This window comes from Neopsephotus bourkii, unplaced genomic scaffold (assembly GCF_033783945.1).
Source record: "Neopsephotus bourkii isolate Nb327-2 ecotype Australia unplaced genomic scaffold, CSIRO-AGI_Nbou_v1 NB_962, whole genome shotgun sequence".
Classification (NCBI taxonomy): Eukaryota; Metazoa; Chordata; class Aves; order Psittaciformes; family Psittacidae; genus Neopsephotus; species Neopsephotus bourkii.
Window position 1 is genome coordinate 6,113,567 of NW_026901456.1, and position 24,890 is coordinate 6,138,456.

Sequence of the window (24,890 nt, forward strand, 5' to 3'; positions counted from 1 at the left end):
AGAATTTTGTTAGCAAACCACTCCCCATGTGTTGATCTCCTCTTTCTCCCAAGTAAAGGAGAATGAAATTCACCTGGCATCAGTTAGCCCATGGCATGTCCCTGCAGGTGATGCTGAACTACAGGTGTACTAGACTAGCTTGCTGAGATATGTAATTCCTGGAAGCAGTATCCTTGGGAATGTGGACACAGAATAATTATATCCAAAGGCTATTACCTTAGCCTTTCTAATGTTGCAGTGACTTCCTTGTCACTGCTGCTGTTTGCATTGAGTTCTGGGAATCCCATCAAATACCGAGTGGTACCAACGGCAGTGTACAGGCTTTCCAGATAACAAACATCCATACCTCTTCCTCGCTTTGTTCAAGGTACCAGATTTCTCCTAGTTCACATCAGCACTATCTGTGATTTCTGCATCCAGGAAATAAGAGCAGAAAGGCACTGAATCAAACCCAGAATAAGTCATCAAAGGAAGAGTTTTGTGGCTAAACAGATTGGATGCTTTGGTGGTCAGGGATTTCAGCTGTGTCCGTGGCTGCTACAGTTCAGTGTGTTACAACCATTACAAGAACTCATTTCAGATGAATTTCAGCCTTCCTTTGCCAACAGGAAAAGGGTAATCTATAGTGTTGACTTTTTATTCTTCTTTTTTTCTTAACATTATACAACCACATGTAACCTTATTTATTCAGGCAATAAGGCCTTTAAGGACTTTGATCAGCCTGGCTAAAGTTTCTTCAAAGATTAACTGACATTCTTTAAAAGTACATCAGTTTCCTCTTAAGCAGGTATTTGCTTACCACGTAACTGGGTGTTGAGCGCTATGTAGCTATAAAGTTTGCCGGGCTCAGCTGTAGATTTCCTTAACACATACTGCTGACATCACTGAGTCTCCTCTCAAACTATTTTTTTTACTCTCTCTCTTTCCCCCTCCCTCCTTCTCCTCCCTCCCTCCCTTCCTCCAGTTTCTTTATTCAGGTAATTCCAACTCAGACTTATTCCAACTTGTTTTTTACTGACAGTGACGGGAGACTCTCTGAGGGTTGTGTTTTGGTTTGTTGTTTTTTTGTTCTTAAACCATGCACACATGACTTATTGAAAAGACATTCAACCTTTTATGAAAAAGATTGTTTGACTTGTCATGACGATAACATCTAGTAAGGAATCTGAACATTGCTCTTTTACAGGTAAGAGGTATTTGCCAAAAATGCATACATGCTTATCAGTGCTTTGAAAACTGTGTGGAACTGATAGCTAATGAGTTGGGTTTTTTTTTCAATTTTTCTCTTATTTTAGTAGTTTAAGGATTTAGAAACTGTCTGTAAATGAATGGTGTTTATGTCTTCTTGTGAACCTTAAGATACAGGCAGCTTAACGGTGATAAAGTTGTCATGGTTTGATCTTTCCAATGATGCAAATGTGAGGTTTATAATGTATGTGGCTGATATTTTTCTAAGTTGGGAAAGGGGGCAGATACTGAACCTGTCTTTGTAAAGGTCTGCCAGACAGAAACTATTTCTTCCAGAAAGCATATCTTTCAGTAAGCTCGTGTTCTTTTTTTTCAATGCAGAAATCAGTTTTCATTGACATAGTGGGAAAACTTGCCTAAAACTTTATCCAGTCCCTGTTACCTATCTGTATAAGACAATATTATGTAAGTTTTCTGTGGTAGGTGTAAAGAATGTAAACATGTCTGAGTTGGAGAACATAATGCATTTTCTTCCAACTTTTGCATGTGTCTTCATATTACTTGTTTACAACAGGTTTGGCTTATCCTCAGTAATCAGTCTGAACCTGTGATGCAAATTTCCCTCTACTTCAGTGTAGCTCATTTTTGCCTTCCTTTTTTATTTTCACATAGGAATCATGCTGTAAGGAGATTTACAGATAAGTTCCTTTTTATTCCATGACGTGCTGATCATAAAAAAGGAACAAAGCTGGCTTGACTTTGTGAACCAAGAGTATCCACATTACTTTTTAACTAACCTTGTTTCCTCACTTGCCTTTGGCTATGCTGTATTTAGAGACATTTCTAGGGTCTTTCTGAGCATAGTGCCTGTGATCAGTGCCTATTTGCCAAGCTTATTATCTGTGTTCTCCTGTGATATTATTACCTGTGATTGCTTTTGCTTTTTTTTTTTTTTTAATTGGGGAGGAAAGGGGGCAATTTGCTATTACAGAAATGTCTCATTTATTTCCTTGGTTGTAAAATGTCACCATGCTCTCTGCATTCTCTAACAATCAGCTTATAGGAGGGGGGAAACAAGCCTGGAATGTAACATAGTGCTGGTTGTACAGTACAGACTGGCATTGCTTTTGTAAAGCAGAGTGTAGACGAGACCAAAAACTTCCCCAAGAATTTCATCCAGTAAATGAGGCATGGCCTAGAGACAAAAACAGCAGCAGATGACTTGGGCTTCAGTCTTCCAACATACACACAATGCTTCAGTCTTGTTACTTTTTATAGAATTTCAAATGAAAACAAATAATTCTTTTTTATCCCAGCTCCTCATGCAATGAAACAAACAAGCGATCAACCCGCAACCCTGATTAGAGCTGAAATTTTTGTTTGTCCAGATTTCATTCAAGCAGTTTGGAAAATCATTCCCTCTTCCTCTGCTGTTGCTCTCTCCTAAGACACATAGTTCACATGGACAGGCTGCATTCTTTGGGAACAGGTAGAGACCAAAGCTGTAAAGTACCGTGCAGTACTCTTTTGAGTGGCCAAGAAAAACAGAAACTTAACTGTTTTGCATGTAGAACCCCAGGACATTTTAAAATAAATTTTGATTCACTTTGCTTCCAGGAAAAACAAAGCAGATTATGGGACGGTTTTTTTTCTTGGTATTTTTCCCTTTCTGATGGAGGGAAAAGTCATTGCCTTATTGGCTGCATTGTGAAAATCAGAAAAAGAAATATTGGTTGGAGTATCAAACAGTTAAAGTCAACCTTTTCAGTCCAAATGAATTCACTAAATGTTAAATATCTGAAAGCTGATATCCTGCTGAGCTGTCGGTAACCCCTTCCTATGGGAGAACATTCAGGACTTACTTGAATGGGTTACTAAAGCCTTGAGGATATTTTAGCACTCAGTGTGTTTGTGCCATTAATATGGTAAATAGCTTGGTGTTAAGCATGTGCATGCTCTTGAAGTAAATGATACAGCTAAAAAAAATAGCTCCCTTGTACTGGTTGTGCATGAATTGAGATGTCTGCTCATTCTATAACTTAGCTAGCCTGAATGGTGTGAAATACACATGGAAAGCAGCCAAAAACAGTGGATACCTTACTAATTGTGATGAAGGAAGGAAGAAAAATGGCAAATAAGAACCACAGCATCTTTCTCTCTTCCTAAGCATACGAAATTCTCTTTGTATTACTAGCACACTCTGAAGTTCACAGCAAGTTAGAGGTCACGGTCAGGGGGAAAAGGAACAAGCAATGACATGAATGTTCTAAGTATTATTATCCTTTACTGGACAAAATAAATGCCTGGACATAAAGACGGTAGGCATAATTTTGGGTTAACGCATCTGCAGTTATTTTTACCTGCGGGGGAGAAAGGTGGCAAATTTCATCATCCAGTAGAACCCTTTGTAAACCCTGGCCTGCCTTTGGTTAAGGGTTGAAACTGAATTGCTGGGACACAGATTGGACCCAGAATGTACCTCAGGGAAGTTCAGATTCCCTGTATTTGCAGGGTATCCTTGGAGATAATGGGAAGCATTGCAAGCTTTTGGTCACCAATTCTTGAGAATCTCCTTGGCCTCCCTGCTGAGGCGATATGGCTCACTTTGCAAGTGCTGGTGGTGAGCATTTGATAATTTTGATCTAGGCATTTCATTACTTGCAAAGTCCTTTCCCTCCCTGCACTTTGCCTGCTGAGGTATGAGGGCCAGCTGCCTTTCTGTTGTGTCCCAGGAGAGGACTTGATTAAGTAATGTCTTTCTTTCACTTGGTTCAAACTAGTCCCTGCAATTTGACCTTCAGGGCATACTGCATTTTAGCTAGCTTTAAAGGTGGAGGGAAGGTCTAAGGCTTGGGAACTGCAGCTTGGTACTTTTAGAACCACACTTGACTCCTTTCTGGTTTGTTTTTCTCATGGAGATTGTCAGCTACATTTGTCCATGCTTAGACAGCCAAAGTAAGCCACCTTCTCTTTGTAAATCAAAAGTGATAAAGTTTTGACTGGAACAATAGTATGGCCTGATTAGATTAATTTAATCTCTATTGCTTTAACTAAGGTGATTCACTTTTGGTTAGATCATAGCTTGCAGGATACCTATCTGGCTTTACATTATGAATGTTTTCTTATCTACAGTTAGCATTCTCTCATTGAGGCTATATGATAAAAATATTCATCTGTTTAATAAATTACTGTAATCCGTGATGAAGAAATATATATAACAGTACACCTACTTAGATGCCTTAAAAGGTTTATTCTTAGCATGAGCTGATCAGGAAAAAAAGGAAAAATATATTATGACCAAAATGTCTCCTTTTCCTCACTAGAACTACAAAGCCTGACAAAAACATATAATAAAATAAATGTTCACAACACTTTAACCAGTTAATAAATTCTTCCTGCTTAAATTATTATTTCAGTCAACATTTTCCAAGGAAAATGTCAACCAGAAAAGTGTTTCTGAATTTTTCTGACCTTATCTGTAAAGATCCCCATAAGTGCCCCCTTGTTTTCTGCTCGGCAGTGATCCCACTCAAAGCTGCCTACCCTTACCCCTGGAAACTTCCATGCTAGCTGTCCTCTTCTGAACCCCCTCCATCCTCTCACCGAAGCAAACATGCTTTAGTTTCCTGCTGCCTTATCCAGAAATAATGTTTCCTGAAAGTTTCCTTCCTCAAACACTTCAACACCAAACCTATCAACAGGCTTCTCTCTGCAATAAACAGCCAAACCACAACTCTGCACTACAGCAATGAATAAAAGGACTGAGGGAGTAAAGATGTGCTTTCTGTGACTTTCACAGTATTTAAGCAAGGTTGGGCTTCATTCACACACAAAATGTACATCATCATATGGGAGGAGGTGTTCAGAGTGATACAGAGCACTTGAAATTCTGATTCTTTTACTTAAGCAAATGACAAAACATTCCCACGACAATGCAAAGGCTTAGGAAGAAAAAAAGAAACTTTTAAGGCAACACTTGATTTTATTTTCCACATTGAGTTTCATTAACTGGTACACCAGATGGCCTCTATGGTCCATGCTGGTTGGTCTCCTCTCTGTTCCCACATTAAGGGTTTTAGATCACAATTTCTCACCCTAAGATTAGGCAGAAAGTCAGTTGTTACAAGGGATTCCATTTATGAGTTATGAATTAACACAGTGAACATCAGCTATTGTGTGCTGGCCTTCAATATGTCCATTACCTGTTGTGAAATGTGCTACATAAAAGGTGCTCAAAGCCCTTGTCACAGCACAAAAAAAAGTCAAAAGCTGAGATGGCCTTCAGTGTAAAATGCTTCCATAAGACTAGAAGTGAATGAATGCAACTCAGGCAGGTGTGGGAAAGCTAACATTGCAATTTTTATCTATGTATAATGGGCAAACAAAAGGCTTCATGTCTGGTTCATATTCCCATTGTTGCCTTTTCATACTGCTATGGGAAATGTAAAGGCCAGAAGGAGCTCTTCAGCTGGTGGCATCACACCAGGAACTCCAAGTTGAAGTCCATTCAGTTTCATCTGTGAGAACAGATTTTAACAAGGAAAATTCATAGTTAGTTTCGCAGCTGTCTAAAGGGGTGCTATACTGCCAGAAATCCTAAAAATGTATGTTATTTTAATTCATAAACTTGCTATGCCTGAGCTAACTATGCCAACACAATTAAGGCTATGAGCCTTATTCCGTGTCCTCAGTACAGATAACAACATTATTGGTACTTCCGCTCAAGTCTTGAGGATTTTCTGGTTCTGGAAGTTCATTCTTACTCTGTTCTATTGTTGCAGTTTAAAAAACATCCAAGAACCCCAAAAACCAAACCAACAAAAAGCAAACCCATAAAATATGTACTGAACCTTAAATATATACTTCTGGAACAAAAAATGTCTAAAATTTAGTGTAATATTTATTGTTAACAAATTTCCCTTGCCTTTGTAAGGTCTCAGGTGATGAGGAACAAAAAACCCTATTTTAAAACCATTTCTTAGTGTTTATACACAGAAATCCAAGTAATTGTATCAGTAAAGCAATCCCAGTGATGTATCTTCTACTGCCCTTTTGGTGTGGGGTTCTGCCTTTGCAGATATATTTCTGGTTTAAAAGCAGTGCAAATGTAAGAGGGGGGCACCATGCCTTTAAATGGTACATTGCTTCTTTAGATCTTAAAAATAATGATTACATAATCAAGGGAAAGCTTTTGTTTCTGACTGTTTTTTATGATCTTAAGAAACCACCCAAGCTGTCTCATAAAGACTGTCACAGAAATCAATGACCTTTGTGTTCTCACTACAAACTTTGATTTAAGAATGTTTCTAATAATACATGCTATATGAGCTCAAACATCAACACTGAAATCTGCAAAAAAGCTGGGAGAAGGACCAGATCCTCATTCCCCGACCTCAGAAGAAAACAATGATCAAAGTTTCAGAATTTGTTGAGTTTCTAAAACCCCAGGTGCTATTAATAGAAACTACTTTTGATCTTCAGCTTTGCTCAGCTTAAAACAACACATGCCATTGAATGGCTCTGGTTTAGTTTTCTTTTTTTGACTTATTATTAGCTCCATCTCACTGACTGGCAGGTTAGGCATGGTGAAAGGCAGAGGTAGATTTGAGCTGTACTGTGAAAAGGGGAACCTTCAAAAGAAGTGGTGGTGACAAAGATGTAGGATGCAGGTTGTTCGCAAGCAGGTGCAGATGTAATCTTTTTTTTTGGATGTGCATAGGTAAAAACATCACAAATAAGGAAGTCTTTCATAGCACAGGCATAATGCATCCATGCTTTGGTAAGAGACATGGTGGCAGTGTATATGTTGATGACACACACAAGCAAGGTGGGCTGTGGCAGGTAATGTCATAGGCAAGAACATGTAAAACAGAGAAACAGAGCAGACATACCTTGTATCTTGTTTTAGGTTCCTGGATAACTTATTTTTTTATAACAACCTTATTTATCTGCTTCAGTGCATAATTTACATTCTTTTACAGTAACCAAATTATGCTTACAATGGAAAGAGTGCATCATGTTGTGTAATCTTACATTGGATTCCACACTGCACAGCATCTTCTATGGGATTTAACCTGAAAGGCTTAATCAGTGCAAGTCAGACTGACACATTTATTTAAGACATTCCAACTTAGAATACACCTATGTACTGGATAATTTACATGTGTAAGCCTCATGTTTCCAGGAAGAGTGGGGGTCCCTTCATCACATACACTGGAACAGGTGATTACCATGCAAGCAATAAGCATGTACCTCTCAGAAGAACTGGTCTTGTTATGCAGGTGCAAGGATAAGATAATCTCAGTTGTCTGAAAGTTAAAAGATCTGGTTTCAGTCCATCAGACACTGTAAGGAGATGGGCACCATGAGGAATTAGAAGAAGAGGCAGACTTACTATGTGGAGGTGTCTAGCTCTCTACGTTGACCTTGGTGCCTTAGAAGACTAGCTCAGACTAGACAGAAACCTTTTAGAGAACTAATTTGAACAGAGAGGAATTTTAACCTAAAGAATCTAATTGGCCTTGCAGTGCATGTACCTTTAGAAATTGCCCAGTTTTGGTAAATGCTTGGCAGCCAAGTCAGAACTACTATCTCACAGTGAGGTTTCCAGATGTTTGGCATTCCCATGCAAATTTTAAGAAAAGCTTATCTCCAAATTTCTTTCAGACAAAACTCACTGTTACATAAAGAAGCATCATTCAAGGTATATAAGGTGTGTAGTAGGCAAAGCCATGCTGGGAAAGGAGTGCCTCCAAGAAAACAGATCAATTGTTATCGAAGCTGATACTGAACATAGCTTATAATCATTATTTCTCACCATGCTGTAGGTCCTCAACATACTTTGCAGTCAGATGAACAAACAAGAAAATTTTAGATCTGTTCTAAATTATTTCAGATATAACAGCAAGTGAGGCAAGATGCAACATAAAGGAGGAACTTGCTAGGTGAACATAGTAATGAGCAGATGTCTGTTGAAGTTGTAATGTATCTCAAAACAGGTGTATTTTCCATATTTGATAGGAAGCTTGTGAAGGGGAGAATTAAATGTATGTCAAATGGAAGCTATTTTGGAACGGCATAAGAGAAGTCTTAAACATGAAGGGAGCAAAAAATCAGAGGGAATAAGCATTGATGAGGAAGAGGAATGAGATGGAACAGAGAGCAAAAGAAAGAAGAGCTATGAAGGCCAGGCAGTAGGTGTGGAAAAGTTAGGCTCTGAGCTTTGTGGGTATGAAGTAATGAAAGACATGTTTGCATTAATGAAAAAAAAAATTATGGTCAAAATAGTAAAAAAGGAAATAAGATTTTAACCCTAAAAGTTTGAGTAATTTGTCCATGGAACGTAAGAGGAGGACTGTGAACAAAAGACACATTGGGAAACAATTAATAAAATGAAGAAAATGAAGAAAAGATTAATTTTGGACAACATTGTGGGATCAAGCCAACTGCAGACAAGAAGTCTGAACCATACAGCAAGTGAAGCAGAGGAAATGCCTTCATAAAGGATATTTCTTTTGGCAAAAGACAGGGTTTGACAGCATGTCACCAGAGCAGTGAATGAAGAATTTTTCTGCATTGCCATTAAGCTGTCATCTGACTGCTGGTGGAGTCACAGTCTCTGGGACTTTCAGCAATGGCATTATCTTAACCCCAGTTTGAAATTTGTTGCAACAATTTGATATATTCATAGTCCTGCTTAGCTACTTTTTGCAACCACTTCTCTTTAGCAGTTGTCTACAAAATATGAATTCTGTTCAATAGCACTAAAATAGCATATAACCAGCACTAAAATAACATTTAAGCATCCACTAGGTCTAGTTTCACATTTCCCATCATGTGTGTTTTTCAATGAAAATGGTGGCTTTATTAAATTAAATATTACAGGAAAAGTACAGAGGGTTAGAGATCAAAAAGGTTGATTTTTCCACTGGAAGAATGATCTTTTGTGGGATATGTAGTTGATTTCTTCATACCCCAGTTACTTTTTGTGCCTGGACTTCTCAGGCAGACTATATTTCCATTGATGTATCAAGCGTTAGAACAAGGCGACAGAAAGTAATTGGGGAATGGTGGTATTTTTTTGTTCTCATAAATCAGGCTGCTTGGAAAACATCAAAGCAACTTCTGAAATTCACAGCATCTGTAAAACTCACAAAAAACAAGGTAGAAGTTGCTGAATATTGTAGAATATTAAAAATAAGTTTGCGGTACTCTGAACGTAGTTGGAAACTATTCTCAGCAGAACATGAACAATGTTCTATTCAGTCTAATTACCTTCAGTGATCAAAGCTAGACCTTCCCAAGTTCCCAACTGTAAAAGATTGTGGAGCTTTTGAGATGACATGGAATCATGAAGGAACAGTCATAAAGATAAGGGATGTGTAAATAAACAAGCAAAATAACCTCCTTTGAGTATAAGGAAACGTAGTAACTTTGAAAAACAGCATGAGCTTTTTTTTCTTGTTTGGGCACATTCTCTCTGCTTTTTTTTTTACAGCCTGTTGCAGCATAAAACCACAAAGCTTTTACAGAGGCTCCCAAGAAACTATAGGACAAAAAGAAAAATGACTAGTGATGAAAATCACACAGTTATGTCCCCAGAGTCCACCAATGGGGACAGGCACTGCATCTGCTGTATTCTCTTAGAGGAACAGTAGCTCTTTGCACAAGCTTCACTTGTCACCAGACCAGCCAGGAAACTTGTGTGGTCTTTACAGTTACAGAAGGCTGAGATTTGTCGGCCAAAAGTCTTATGGGTCGAACATGCAGGTTTAGGTCAGATGAAAATGAAATGTATTAAAATGAACAAGACAGAGCAGCTTTGACTGAGAAGTCTGAAAACAATTTTGAAAAGTAAAAAATATTATTTAGACTTTCTGGAAGCATGATGCTGTGATCTGTCACTGCAGGCACTGTTGTGTCCCTCACTTGATTTAACTTAGACACACACACACGTCTATGCAAACCTCAAAGCAAAATGAAAGGTTTAGTTTTGGTTTGAACAAACAGCATCGTCAGTCCAGAGTGATTACTTTTTCCTAATGTCGCCAGAAAATTTGAAGCTTTTTTTTTGTTTTGTTTGTTTTGATATTTTTGGTTTGGCAAGAGAATCAAAAAACATTGATGTGCACCAGTACATTCATGCTATTTCCTCCCTTTCAGAAGCCACAGCCTTTGCAGCAGACTGAGGGGTCTGTGTCATGGAAATTGGCAGGGATTGAGTAATTTGGGAAAGCCATGAGGAAAACAAATATTCTTTTCCCTCTGATTCCTTGGGAGTTTATCTGGAAGACATATAATCCTGGGCTGTGTAACCTTCCAGTCAAGAACTCAGGAAACAGCTTTTTCTTAAAAATAGTATTTTTTTATTCCAATTTTTGCAGTATAAGTTTGTGTGCAACAATAATATTTTGCTGATGAAAAGGATAAATAATTAACCTAGCATATTTTCATTTCCATCCCCTCACAAAGAATGGATACAAAACAGCCCACACATTTAAATCCATGGGCTAATTTCAGCTTAACTTGGCAGGTGAACAGAGGCTTCAGAAATTACGTTCCAACAAGCCTCATGAAACCAGGTGGCTCTGTAAGTCAGAAAGACTTTATTAATGCCTTCACTGAAAAGAGGAAATCAAGGGGGACCAGCCTTAACCAGACATCGGAGAATCCCCATAGAGGCAAGTGCAATGGAAAAGGCTTTTCACAAAGCTTATATGTTGTTACAGCCCTGAGATTCAACCTGGAGATGCAATAGCAGGAGGGAACAGGGCTTTCTTCCCCCTCCTGCCACCCCATGAGCTATAGTGGCAGCCCTTGTAGGAGGGAGGATGTGAAAAGGGATGGAAATGTGGTGGTCCTTCAGCCTTCCTTCTGCCAGGCTGATGCGGGTGGCAAGAGAGGAGCCCTTTGCTCTCAGTCCACCACCTTTCACCAAGATGCTTATAGCCTGAAATAACTTATTAAAGGGAGCATAAAATGACACAGCTGAAAGCCATCGTTTCCATTTAAAACTCCCCAATGTTTCTCACCATTAAGCTTTGATTTTTTTTTTTTTATCCCTCTCATAAAATATCAATGCATTCAAGAGCAGTTATAAAGTACTTCATATAGACAGAATGGAAACACATAACAGCCAGCAGCTTATGCTACTTTTAGTTTATAATTATTAATTTTTAAATCTCCTTAGCAGTCCATAAACACAGCTCAGAGTCCCAAGCAAGCAATGGGGCTTGGACCCCATGTATCTCCACCCATGGACAGAAACAGAGTATTGCCATAGACAGCTCTGTTCCCATAGACTCTCTCCCATTTCTGCTCTGAAATAACAGGTATAACTAAATTCCTCTGGATGTCTTTCCTCCCTCTCCTCTACACACTCCCCCTCTCCTCCCCCCAGAAATGTGCAGAAGTGGAAAAAAGGGCATTTTTCCATTCATTGCATGGAGAGTATGAAAGCTTGGCACATAAGGGAGCTATGTACTGGAATTTGGGTGGGTCTAGGAAAAAGCACAGACTTCAGTGGAAAACATATATGGGTGTGTGTGTATGTGTGAGAAAAAGCCTTTTAAACCTTAAATTAACCACATCCATGGACTGGTCAAGAAAAAAAAAAGAAAAAGAAAATTGCCCTGAAATAAAACTGTTGGGCAGTACTGAGAATAAAGCAACCCTACCTACACCACTATAAAAGCATCCCTGGTGCTTTTAATTTGTCCCTGACTGCTTAAGAAAGGCAGGTAGAATACCCTGGTTTATACACCAGTGCAGCATTGTAATGGTTTACAACACCTCTTGTGACCGTTTCTATCCCCCTGGGAGCTGTGGGCACCCGCTGCAAGGTTGGTGAGAAGACAGTGTTCGATGAGTGTCCGCAGCAGAGCTGGACCTGGAATGGGGCTAGGGATGGAGATGAGGATAGGGACAGGGGGTATGAGCCCCAGGATGACACCAGCAGCTTCCTGGGGATTGTGTTGTGACCATTTTGGCAGTGCTTTGTCAAAGCTCAAGGGGAGACTTGGCTGGGCAAGAACTTTACTCTGAGACCACAGCCACAGATTGTGGTTACTGATCACTGTGGATGTGTCCAAGACTTGCTGTTTGAGAAAATCCTCTTGTGTCATGATCTAGAGACTTTTTTAAGGGTAACAATGGAACAAAGGAAAACATATGTAAATGAAGATGCATTCACAACTGACTAGATACACCAGAATTTCCCACATTGATATTTGATATTTACAACTGCTTGACCTTTACAGAATAAGCAACACCTCATTTATGAAAATATACATACCATAAAGTGACATTTTTAGTAGTAAAAATGGACTTATGATATATATATGTTTGCCTGTGAAATATCATGTTCTGATTTTATTGGTCACTATTGATTTTTCTTTTCAGCATTTAAAAGTTTAAACATTTTGTTTCTGTCAAGTAGCTACAAAATGTTTGCTTGATATCAAGTAGAACTTGCCCTGTGTTTATCAGACCTGGACAATCAAGGGAAATAGGTGCTTGGTGCAATTTGAAATCTTTGTAGTGCAGAGAAAATGGAGTAAGAACGAACATTTTAAGGGCTGTTGCCATTAAAGAGAATACTGGCCATACTCACTCTGTCACTCACAGTAAATTAATTCATTATTAAAAAAATAAATAAAAAATCTGTATGTGTCTCTGCTGTGCCAGTAGCATCCTCTGTGTTTTGCTTAAGAGATAAAGACATCACATTTAGAAGTCATTAGGTTTGGGGGGAGAGAAGACACAGGCTGCATTTTGCCAGCAAGAAAGAAGACTCCCTCTTTGAAAACATTTTGCACAGTATGAACTTGTTCACACAGGTAGGGCAATTCTTCATAACCAAATAACTTCCTGAGAAAATCACCTTGTAACAAGTTTTAAGATGAAACCGTGACAAACCTATCCTTCTTTCTTGGAAATGAGCTTTGTAGAATTGCAAATATCACAAAGCCAAGCTCACTGCTATGTCCTGGCCATGCAGAAAAGCCATAAATTTGGCTTATTTAGCAAATTACTCTGCATTTATTGTTACTCTGCATAAATGAAGCAGCACTAAGCAGCTACACTAGATAGGTAATACAGAACCAGAAACTGTCATAGAGAGAAGAGCTACTACTGTAACAGGGTCCATCTTCCTGCTGGGTTAAGGTGCCCTATTTCACCAGTTAGATTTGATTCTGTCTACATTAGGCACTAAAGGTGCTTAATGTAGAAAAGGTTACTAATATAAAGACCTTTAAATAAAATGCTTTTTTCCCCTTGCCAGTTTCTTGGCCTTTTTGCAGCCCTTCCATTATTTTCAATACTATTGGGGCTTTTACATATTTAAAAGATGCAGTCTTTTTTTTTTTTTTTTTTTAATGGCAAATTCTTTTCACAGACAGGTATTTCAGTTTTGAGATTTAGTGACTGCATAGAGATGGAAAATTACAAAGATGCTTATTTTGGCAGGGTTTTGGAATGTGTACATACAGTGGGATATTTCTGGGGTACTGTCATTCCTCCACCAGGATAGTATCTTATGGTATGGGCTAAAGGAGTTCTGTGACTTACAGGAAATGCAACTTTCATATGGAGAGAGCACATTAAAAAGCCTGCCACAGGAGAAGCCTGACACCCTGCAGGGAGCCTCAGCTCACAGCCACACCTACGCTGAGCTGTGAGAGCCCCAGTGTGCAATGACTAACTAAAAAACAAAACCCAGCTTGACTGGGTTACAGTGTATGCATCATGCGATGAATTGGCATTGCAAACGGTAATTAACAAGGCAGCTGCTAGCCACTGGATGTATTCATACTGGACACTTGACATACAGGTAGGAGATGATGCCTCTGCTCCTCAGTGAGACAAGGCTGGAGTTGGGACTTGGTGTCCAATGTTGAGTTTGAGGCTCAGAGTATCTGTAGTCTAAGAAAGAAAAGAGAAGCACGAACCAGTCTAAATGATCTGAAACATCACACTGCTGCATGATAAATATCTTTCATGTACCAGCCATGGCTGCTGAGAAACAGTGAGAAGAAGTGGCCCTGGGGAAGGCAGACTGCAGATGTTTTAGCTGGCTTTTGTGAACTATCAGCAAAGTGCGAACTTTTCTCCCTGCCTCTTGCATAACCCTGACTAGGCACACTACTATTCATTTTCAGCCACCTGCTGACAATTCAAATTAAAAATCTAGAGGAAGTGTCTGTTTCTGGTTTTGTTTGCTTGTTTGTTTTTAAATGAAACCAGATTTTTATTAGACCAAGAAATGAGCAAAAAGCAAACAAACAATAAAAGAATCCAGACAAGCTTTTTGTTCCACTAACCCTTCTTCAGGTCTGAAACAAAAGCAGCAAATTTCAAATGAATTGCAGATTAGCAAATCAGTTGCAATGATTTTAGCTTTATTATTATTATTATTATTGCTATTATTCAGTGGTAGAGTAGGTGTCTGACTGCTTGTGAAATGATGGGTAAGTACTGGGGAGGTTAAAAACAAGGTTCTGTGCTTTACCTGCTGTGAAAGAAAGGGAAATAAGGATACAGCCAAACTATGCTGAGCAGGCAATGGAAGTCTCAGCAAACTTAGACAACAGCTCACTACAGTATGTTTGTGCTCCGCACTGACCTGGGAGGGGACTCCCTTCCCTATGAGCTTTGTTGGACTTAACCTGAGCAGAAGATGGGTTCAGAATCATTATTTTCTATATTGTTATAAAAGCTGCCACCAGCTAAAATGCTAGAAGGAGATGCAGCCACCCCTTGGTTGTGTACAGAAACATGAAACTGTCTTGGCACATGACCCCATGAGGTCAGATTATAACCAGGCGATTTATATGAGGCAGTATATAAATAAGCATAAAGAGAGGTAAAATATGCCTCTGGGCAAACAACTCAATCCAGTTGAGCCCCAGCCCTGAAATTAGAGACAAGAGCAGTGCAGCCTCTTTTGAGTGCCTTTGCCCAGCTGGTGCTTCCCTGGAAGCAGTGCTCCTGCAAGGCAGCCTCTCCTTACACCGGGATGGGGAAGGTGGTGGGAGCTGTGAGAAAGCACGCTCTCACAGCAGCAGGAGCAGCCGGCTGGCAAAGGGCCCATTCCCAAAAAGGGAATTAAGTACTTAAGTAGGACTTAGGTAAGCCTTAGTTGACTAAATGGAAAACTATTTTGCAGAAAATTCCTGCCCAGCTTCTGTTTTGAACAGTAAATACTCTGTGTGTACATGTGTCTCCATTTCTGACCCTCATGCTGCTGGGCACCCAACAGTTCTGCTTTTGGCCATGCCACAAAGCACCCTGAAAGACACTAAAAGGATTAGTTTATCTTGCACCTAAGCAAAAAGAGCCAAAATGATGCATTCCTTGGCTTCTCTTCAACCTTCTCCCAATAAACCCCCTTCTCTAACTTCTCTACCTCCTTCCTCCTTCTTTAACTCTGTGGCTGCTACCACTTCTGTTCCCAAATGTGGCCACTGAAGGTGGACTTGAGACTTCTCCGCATGTCTGCGGCAATTTGTTCACACATTTTCAGCCCTCAGGAGAGTTCACTCATAAGGAACTGGGGAGATAGGGAAGGGAGACTCTTCACACTGAAGCTAAATCAGTGTATGGACAAGGACTTATAAGGCCTTGATATTACCCTATAGCCAAGAGTGATATTACTCTATAGCCAAGCTGTTAGGGTTTTCATCTGGCCATGGAGAGTACGAGCTTCAGCCTCTGCACCAAAAATTCCTTATGTGTTTGCACTCACTTGCTGAAGAAAAAAAACCACAAAAACTGTCTTAACATGGATACAGAAACATCCCAAAACATATTTTCATGAGTTTGATTTTGGAAATTGTTATTTTGTTTTGACTGACACATTAGGTAAACAAATAAAGTGTGTTCACTTGTGACCAGTCTTGAGGAAAACCTCAGCCCAAGAGGTTTAAGACTTGCAAAATCATTGGGAACAAGAGTGGTATAATGAAGAGGTCAGGAATATCACATCACTGGAAACAGTCATATAGCGACGAGGTCAGGAATAGCTGCTGTGAATCTATGGCAAGATACTTGCAGCACATAAATGAGTATGCAGTCTTGTGAGAAACAACTTTGCTGCCACAGCTACACATTCTGATGGTGGTGGTGTAAGCACAACTAGTTTGTGATTCACACAAGTAAGCACAACTAGGTCTTGAGATTCACAGAGTGGGGAAGAGGAGAACAATGGGATACTGAGCAAAATGGGGGAAAACAGATTAATGAAAGATACCCCTGTAGGAAAAAGAGATACCTCAGGGAGAAAGACAGGATGTAGCTTCTGAAAGCCCCTAAAGGCATCCTAGAATGGAAGAGTGAAGAATTAGTGGCAATGACCGCAAAACAGGGTAACAGTGGGTGTTTATCTCTCAGAAGGTCTAATGGCCTTAACATTGAGTGCTAGTTGATTGGGACAGGACACCACTCCTGTCCTCCCTTAGCTCAGTTCCTTCTCTTTGGTGCTGCTGAGATGTTTGCTTGTGCCAGAGGCCTACTATAAGGGGTCACTAATGTTCCTACAACAGGTCGAATTTGTAAATGAAAGTGGAAGTAGAGCGTATGAGCTTGATAAGCATAATGCAACAATAATGTCCCTTTCAGCCTTGCAGAGTAGTTCTGGCACCCAGCTTCCCAGAAACAGAAAGGACAGGCTCTCAAGCATCTGTTTAGTCTTGCCCATGTAGAAAGAGCCAGAAAAGGTGTGCACTGCAAGAACAAGGAAAGGGTTAGTGAGTGGGAAAAGCATCACAGCAGAGGCAGGTTTTAAATGCTTAACTGTGCTAATGAAGTGTTTGAGAGACTGAAAAGAGTTTGAAACAACAATATGCCAGAAAGAGAGACATTCAAAAATACTGAATGTTGCACTGCTGAAGAAACAGAACAGATTTCTGGGGAATCTTTCTCTCTTTTCCAGCAGCACTGTATGTGCCTTATTACTGAACACAAAAAGGTAAGTTTCAGAAACTGATCCATTTACTTACTCCTTTCTGAAAGAAGACTTTGGGGTACATAAAAGTTCCCGGACTGAAGGCTCTGCACAGCCAAGTCCCCTGCTCATCTACATAGCCCAGGGCAGAGACCGGCTGGCATGTTCCTGGGAGATGCATGTCACATTTGCAGTGTGTTAGCTGTTCAGACACTAGCAGTATGTGCTTTTTGTCCACTTGGAGGCCTGATCCAGAGACCTGTGAATTTACTGGCAGCTTATCCATTAACCTCAGTCAGCTTTGAGTCATCTTTTGCCTTCTCTCTGCCTGCTTGATTGTTTTTCTACTTGCTTGCATCAGTGTAGTTTCCAAGGCTCATCTACACAAGTCAATAGTTACTACAAAGCCTTACCCTTGGAAAGAACAAGATTCCTGTACAAATCTCCCTCAGAAACAGTGCACCATGAGACTTCTTCAGCTTTAATTTATCTTCCATGCCAGATGTCAGGCAAACAGCCTAAGAGAGATAAATATGGATTTGGGTTTTCACTTCCTTAACACTGGTCTGTAAATGGCTGTTGCCCTGGCTCTGTTGTGATGACAGAGATGCAGCTGGCTCCCACGCTGCACCACACTGCTTGCCCCTACCTCTGGTGCAGTCAGTTCAGCAGCTCCTGGGCACTACCTTGCCTGAGGGCTCACCCATGCCTCTGCCTTCACCCGTTCCTGGGTGCCCAAGCCCAGGGAGAGTCACCATTCACAGGGCTACCCTGCCCTGACTGATGGCTCTGTGGAGGGATGGAGAGATAAAGGCACAGCTTTGGGAGCTGGTTTTGATTTGAGGGGTTATTTACAGCTCTGTTGGCTCAGTCTTTTTGTGAAAGAAAATAAAAAGGTGTTAATTTAGTTTTTAAAGGCAGCATATTTCACAATATGACTGACTGCCAGCCTTCCTATCAGCACTCTGAACGCTGATTACTCCTAGTGCTTGAGGACTTCTTAAGTCCTGGGTAGCAGTGTCCGGCTTTATGGCTGCAAGCTGCAGCTGGTGGCAGAAGTGAAGCACCCTTTTGCAGCCACTGCTTCGCTCCCTCTACCTCTGCTCTCTCCTTTTGTATTCCATAACCCAGCTACAGAGGAGGATTTTGCTGGTTGATAATTGCTCAGCATAATCTGGTGCATAGCCCAGAGGAAGAACAATGTTCATGCTAGGCAGAGTACTGAGAATTCAGAAGGGACTTTTATAACCTACTGAACCACATCAGACCTAGGAAAGATCTGAAGATTATGTACTCCTTTTCAATGTTTTCCTTCCTCAACCCTGTGTGTTTTTTTTAATGCCAAGCCTGCTAGTGGCTTATGCTGGTTGAAAAACAGTTCAAGTTTTGCCCCTGTGTCAGAGTGCCAGTGAAGCGTGCGTGAGGGCTTGCTCAAGTGGCAAAGCATATCTGATCTGAAAAAAAGCAAACAGCTGAGGCCATTTGAACAAGTCATGCTCCTGTACACTTTTAATCAGTTGTGTATGCCAAAAGAGGGCTTGCACAAGCAAATCTAGCTTCATGCAACGGGAACATTTTTGTGTGAATGCAAGCTGGCTTTAACTTCTTGATAATGTAGTCTCTGGAAACAGTGTTAATGTGCTTGTTATATCCCTGGCTGCTGGAATTACCTTAATACCAAGGTACTCATGGTTGGTGGTTTGGTATGTAGCTCTACATTTTGTTGACTTTGCACTAAACTTCCTTACCAGCGTGTGCTCTGACGGGGAGTCTCCTTTGGCTGTTTCAGAGGCTGGTGAGGAAAGGAGGTAATTCGTAGCACATTAGAGTGATACACAAGTCTGAGACAATTTGATTTTCTTCCTTCTTGAAGTACCTGCTTCCTTAACTGTATTTCAGTTCACTTTTATTTGCAGCTACAGTTTGAGCAGGGTTATTTTACAGTACTAAAAATTACTTTGTCACTATAAAATGTTAGCTAATGGACAGTAGATTTTTTTAATTAAAAAAGATGTATACTACTATTATTATCCAGGCTTGTTTGCTTCTATTAATTTGCTGTGGTAGACGTTCTTTCTGATTTAGAGGGAGAAGAGTAGAAATCAAACCAACCAAAATCTTTTGGCTAGGGAGCTGGGGATAGTTGTCAGGGCACAGAGTATCTGAGGTGTAAGATGGAAAATACTAATGAAGGTGTTGTAACATGGGTTTTATACACACAGACACCCACAAATCATTACTGTGGGATATTGTACTGTTCACTTCACAGGAAGCAGTGGGGCAGTGGAGGGCAGGGGAGATCACTTCTCTGAAGCCCAGTTTTGTTCCACTGTCAGTTTCATGAGAGCTTCTTCCCCAAGATGACTGCTGCTGGCTGCTGACAGTGATAAGGGATGGGAGCAAAGGCAGTGCTGCTCCAAGATGGAGTGACAGATCCTGTCTTCCCATATCAGTGTGGCAGACAAGAAGGGAAGTATTTCTGCAGGGAAAGGAAACAAAGATTAATTTCCCTGGAGAGGAAAAGAGCACTAGAGGAATTTGGGATCACACGGGAAAAAGTGATGTAAGAAAAAAAAAAAAAAAAAGGAAGCAAATCAACACAAAAAATACCCTACCACCAAAAAAAGAATCAGAAATTGGCTGTGATCCATTTCAGGAAATCACTGTAAAGCTGAGTAACGTTGTCACATACAGAAATACAAATCAGGGGAGGACACAAAAGATGACAGAGGAGCTCTGATGCAGCTTCTTCCATCTATGGCAGACTCCCAAACTAACAGCTCTGATATGCTGACCTCACATGTGGAGATCCACTTTACACATTGGGACAATAAAAAGGCAGAGTGAGAAATGGCTTTGGTTGTGAGCCGAAACACAGCCTGGAGTATGTCAGACATTGCCTAGGGCTGCAGCAGGACTTTATTTCTCAGGTTAAGCCTGAAATGGCAAACTTTGCAGCTGTCCCTCTGTTGGTGTAGCCCAGGGAAGACACTGTGCCTTGCAACTACCTTCCTACCTCTCATCTTGTGGGGTGAACTCTTCTGCTATGGCATTTCAGTATGTCTGTGATAAGTATAATCCACCAGCTGTGGAAATCTGGCAGGCTGCAGTGTCAGGATTTTCTCATTTCAAGGCTCCTGGACAGGGAACAACGTTTTTCAGGGCAGAGCAGAGGCAGGGTCAAGAATTCTTATAAGACCCCTGTGTGGGTTGAAACTGTGAATCGGGCTGGTGCTGTAGATTAATGGTGCAGTGTATGCGTACCAAGTCCTGCATATGAAAGGAGTATCAGTGCCACAGTGAAAGTGCAGCATGTGCATCCCACATACGCCAAATTTATTACACACATGCTGACCACTTGTGCAGAAGCCAGTGTTTCTTGGGCATGGTAGAGCCATAGTGAGCATGGTGTGCAGTGTCCATGTGCCCCTAACTTTGGGCCACCCCTGACCCTGACCAGGTAAGTCTGCTGTTTGCCAAGCCCGTGAGCCTTGTCCATGCCCCACCAGCTTAAGCCCACCAGCTGGAACACTGAGGAGGGAAGGTGGAGCCTTGGCTGTCTCTATCCTCATTGCCTCCAGAGGAGGAGGAGTCGGCAGCCCTGGGGAGCTGCTCCCAGGAGCAGGCGTCCAGGTAGGCTGTGCAGGGGGATGGGATGGGGACGTGTCCCCGGTGCTGGACTGGAGAAGTCAGCTATCTCCTGGCCTAGCAATTTGTGACAGGGAAATTTATTCTGCCAATATAATATTTTGTGCCTGGAAGTAATGGCTAAAGGCAAGTGTGCTTGAGAGGAAGAAGTGTAGTTATTCTGGGACAGATTTTTGCACACATTTTGTATCCATGGCTTATCCAGGGTGAGGTTCAGTGTGGGGAATGGAGCTTCTTCACTAAGTGGCATGCATTTTCCTAAGAAATTTCCCATTAGAGGTTGCATGTATTTACCACGCACTGACAGTAGCGCTTGATTTTGAGTCTGCCTAAAGAGCAGTTGCATGTATGCTCCTTCCCATCCCTACCCCTCCCATCCCCCCATTTCCTCCCGTTGTTCTTTTTCAGATCACTTGAAGGTTTTTTCCTGTTTATTATCCGGACATGCTGCGCACTTTGTGTTGATTTGACTGTCACATAAGGAATCTCCTACTGGGATCATTGATGCATTCCTTTCTTTTATATATATACATATATATAGATGGCACTGGCTCCTAGGCTATGGAACAGAAATGTTGGTGATTAAAACAAAATTAGAATGAGCTGCAGGTGTTAATGGGAGTTGAGTTTAATTACCCTTTCCCAGAAAACCAGCAACAGTGTGATGGGTATAGTCATAAACAAAAATTCTCCTTAATTGACATAACAGGAAAAGTACTTCAGTGAGCAATTATGCTGATGTCCTGGATTGGCACATGTGTGTGCCACAAATATATCTTGTACTTCCTGCAAAATTCTTTTAAGTAGCTATAAGGAAGACATTCTTCCCCCCCCCCCCCTTTTATTTTTTTTTTCCAGTGGTTCATGAAAACGAATCACTTGCTTAAGGTTCTTTTTGAGGAAAACAATAGAACAAAACAATGCTTTTTGTGCAACCTGCCAAAGCACAAAGGATGCGTGGGATTTTTTTTTCTTTGTTGTTTTTGTCAGCAGGAAGTTTTGTTGTTGGAAACGACTATAACATGTACTGTCCTTGCTCTACGTAATCACTGTCTGGTCCTGCAAGCTGGGTCCTGTTACTTGCTCATCAAACTGACAGAGGCACCGTTCTACTTCACTCCATGGGCTTTGTTCAGTCCTGAGTGTCTGCACACTTAGTCTCCATCCGGACTGATGCACAGTAAACAAACTTCAGGAATCGGGTGGTCCAATGATTGCTGGGTTTGTGCAGGTCAGGGCCCATGGCTAGAATGCTGACTTTGTGAATTGCCTCCTTTTTTTTTTTTTTCTTTAGGCAGCTTAAAATAGTATTTTGCACTGTACAGTGCAAACAGTGTCATAGCGTTTTCAGGTGTAAATATTCCTTTCCAAAACTCAACTTTGATATGTTCAGGTCTGCTTTGTTTCCCTCTAGGTTAGTTGTAGGTTTGTAACAAAGAGCCAGATCCGATTGAGTAAATCACTTGTGGAAGTTAATTGTTCACAGTGAAAGCTGGTCTGGCTCATTTTGCCTCCGTCGCAGGAAGAGACAGAGGTGGTGTGCTGGATCTGCGTTCTAAACCAAGCATTGACGCGACTTTAATTTTGATCAGATGTCTCTCTTCAGGGCATTAAAGAAAACCTGCTCAGTAATCAAAAAGAGACTCTTCTCCAGAGAAATGTAAGAAAAAAATTTAATTCATTTTACAGAAATAAAGTACTAATATAAAATTTCAACTTTGTCAAATTTCCTTTGCAGGCTATCATAAAAGAAACCTATTTCTGTGTATTTGGCAGTCACCAGAATCAAAGATGGATTTTTTTTTCCTGAAAAAATGAATATAAAATTATTTGTAATGTCAGATATTGTATTATAGTAACTTCATATTCCAACTGTTTTTATTCATTTCTGATGTGTTTAGATTATGTTTGTGCCTTCTCTCCATCGACATTTTCAAATGCTTTTCAGAATGAGTTATGTGTTTTGGTTTCAGTAAGTAACAGTTTTCTTTTATTCTCTCCTTAGGACTGAAGCAGTGAGAATGGAAACCACAAAGATTAATATGTCCCGTGTCCCACTGGTTAACGAAGGCATTGATACTGCCATGCTCAAAGCGCACAAACCCCGTGTGATGTCCAAAAGCGGTCACAGCAACGTGCGGATAGACAAAGTCGATGGCATTTACCTACTCTACCTTCAGGATTTGTGGACTACAGTTATAGACATGAAGTGGAGGTACAAACTCACCTTATTTGCTGCTACCTTTGTTATGACCTGGTTCCTCTTTGGAGTTATCTACTATGCTATTGCATTCCTTCATGGTGATTTAGAAATAAACAAGTTCACGCCAAAGCATGAGCCATGTGTCAAGAATGTAGACTCTCTAACTGGGGCATTCCTCTTCTCCCTGGAGTCACAGACAACCATTGGCTATGGATTTCGTTTCATTACAGAGGAGTGTCCTCATGCCATTTTCTTACTTGTGGCCCAACTGGTCATCACCACCTTGATTGAAATCTTCATCACAGGTACCTTTCTGGCCAAAATTGCAAGACCTAAAAAAAGGGCAGAAACTATTAAATTCAGCCACTGTGCTGTCATTACTAAACACAATGGCGAACTTTGCCTGGTGATCAGAGTAGCAAATATGAGGAAGAGCCTTCTGATACAGTGTCAGCTGTCTGGGAAGCTTCTTCAGACTTATGAAACCAAAGAAGGGGAACGGATCCTGCTGAATCAAGCCAGTGTCAAGTTCAATGTTGACTCCTCTTCAGAGAGTCCATTTCTCATTTTGCCTTTAACCTTCTACCATATTTTGGATGAAAGCAGCCCTCTGAGAGATCTCACACCTCAAAATCTCAAGGATAAGGACTTTGAGCTTGTGGTGCTCCTCAATGCCACAGTGGAATCCACCAGTGCTGTCTGCCAAAGCAGAACTTCCTATATCCCTGAGGAGATCCACTGGGGCTATGAGTTCGTGCCTGTGGTTTCTCTCTCTCCAAATGGAAAGTATGTTGCAGATTTCAGCCAGTTTGAGAAGATTAGGAGAAGCGCAGATTCCACTTTTTATAGTATGGACTCTGAAAAACAGAAACTGGAGGAGAAATACAGACAGGAGGATCAAAGAGAAAGGCAACTAAGAACAATGTTGTTACAGCAGAGCAATGTTTGATTGAATAGACAAACTATTCTGAATAATCCTTCTTGCAAACTGAAAATACATACTCTCTGAGCTGTACATCTTCTATGAAACCAGCAGTGAAGCCCTTTTCTGCAAATAGCTTTGGTGTATATTAAATCTATCTCTTTGTTTGGTCCAGTTATAAATCAAGTATTTTGTAATTAGCCAGGATTTCTTTGCTCATGATTGTGACTTGGCAAGTTGGATTTGTATTATGTCTCTGCCTTATATCACCACTATAAGCAGACAAACCACTTTCCCTTTGGAAAGCGAAACTGGATGCACTGTGCTGATTCCTTCAAATATTTATTTGACATGGTTTTACTGTGAACATGCATTCGCAGAGGCAGCACACAGTACTGCTAGAAGAAAATATGCTCCTTTGAAATATGTATATTTAAAATGTATATTCTTGTACCAGGTATTGCCTTCACAGGGTTTACCTGGAAAATAAGTTGATCAGAGAGACAAATGGTTGGATGTGGGAAAAGCCTGCAGGAAGTTGATAAGCTTCTTAAATCTTGAAGGAGGGTGACAGAGTAGTTGTGCTGGGTGGTGAGGAAGAGAGTTTACTTGCTACCCAGAGCTTGTTTTGTGATTACTTATTCTTTTAACCTTGTTAATGTCTGATTTATATATAATAGCAAAAGAGAGAAGATGAGGGCAAGATACACAGAATCATTAAGAGTAATCAAGTAAGCTTAAAGCTGGCTTTGAGACACCTGTTTTTCATCCAATGTAAATAGTTTGTAACAGCAGCATAACAATACATTTCTACAGATTGCTTGCTTTGCTATGGACCATATTTAATTTGGTTAAAAGAAAGCTGTATAATGTCTGTAGACAGTATTTACTTTTTCTGGCAACCATAAAGGACAAGCACTCCTTTCATCCATTTCATTTCTGGTCAATCAAAACCATTCCATTAATAAAGGAATTTAATTTGAGCA

General features: G+C 40.5%; 1 protein-coding gene across 8 annotated transcripts; it reads left to right on the forward strand.

Moving 5' to 3' along the window:
* The first annotated feature begins 805 nt into the window (after window positions 1–805).
* Window positions 806–24,890, forward strand: KCNJ15 (potassium inwardly rectifying channel subfamily J member 15). Of its 8 annotated transcripts, none has more exons than XM_061359161.1 (3): window positions 806–1,186; window positions 22,302–22,439; window positions 22,785–24,890. In XM_061359161.1, the coding sequence occupies exons 2-3, from the start codon at window positions 22,372–22,374 to the stop codon at window positions 23,929–23,931; spliced, it is 1,215 nt and encodes a 404-aa protein (XP_061215145.1). In that variant the 5' UTR covers window positions 806–1,186; window positions 22,302–22,371; the 3' UTR covers window positions 23,932–24,890. The 8 variants fall into 8 exon arrangements, 7 of the variants coding, with proteins under 7 accessions (XP_061215145.1, XP_061215146.1, XP_061215147.1 ...); XM_061359162.1 differs by having other exon boundaries at window positions 22,372–22,439; XM_061359163.1 differs by having other exon boundaries at window positions 22,386–22,439.

What these genes read in the sequence shown, in the direction of transcription:
- KCNJ15 (XM_061359161.1), top strand. Translation starts at nt 22,372, where the DNA reads ATGTCTCTCTTCAGGGCATTAAAGAAAACCTGCTCAGTAATCAAAAAG. An exon ending in AGACTCTTCTCCAGAGAAAT is followed by an intron (nt 22,440 to 22,784) that starts GTAAGAAAAAAA and finishes TTCTCTCCTTAG; the next exon opens with GACTGAAGCAGTGAGAATGG.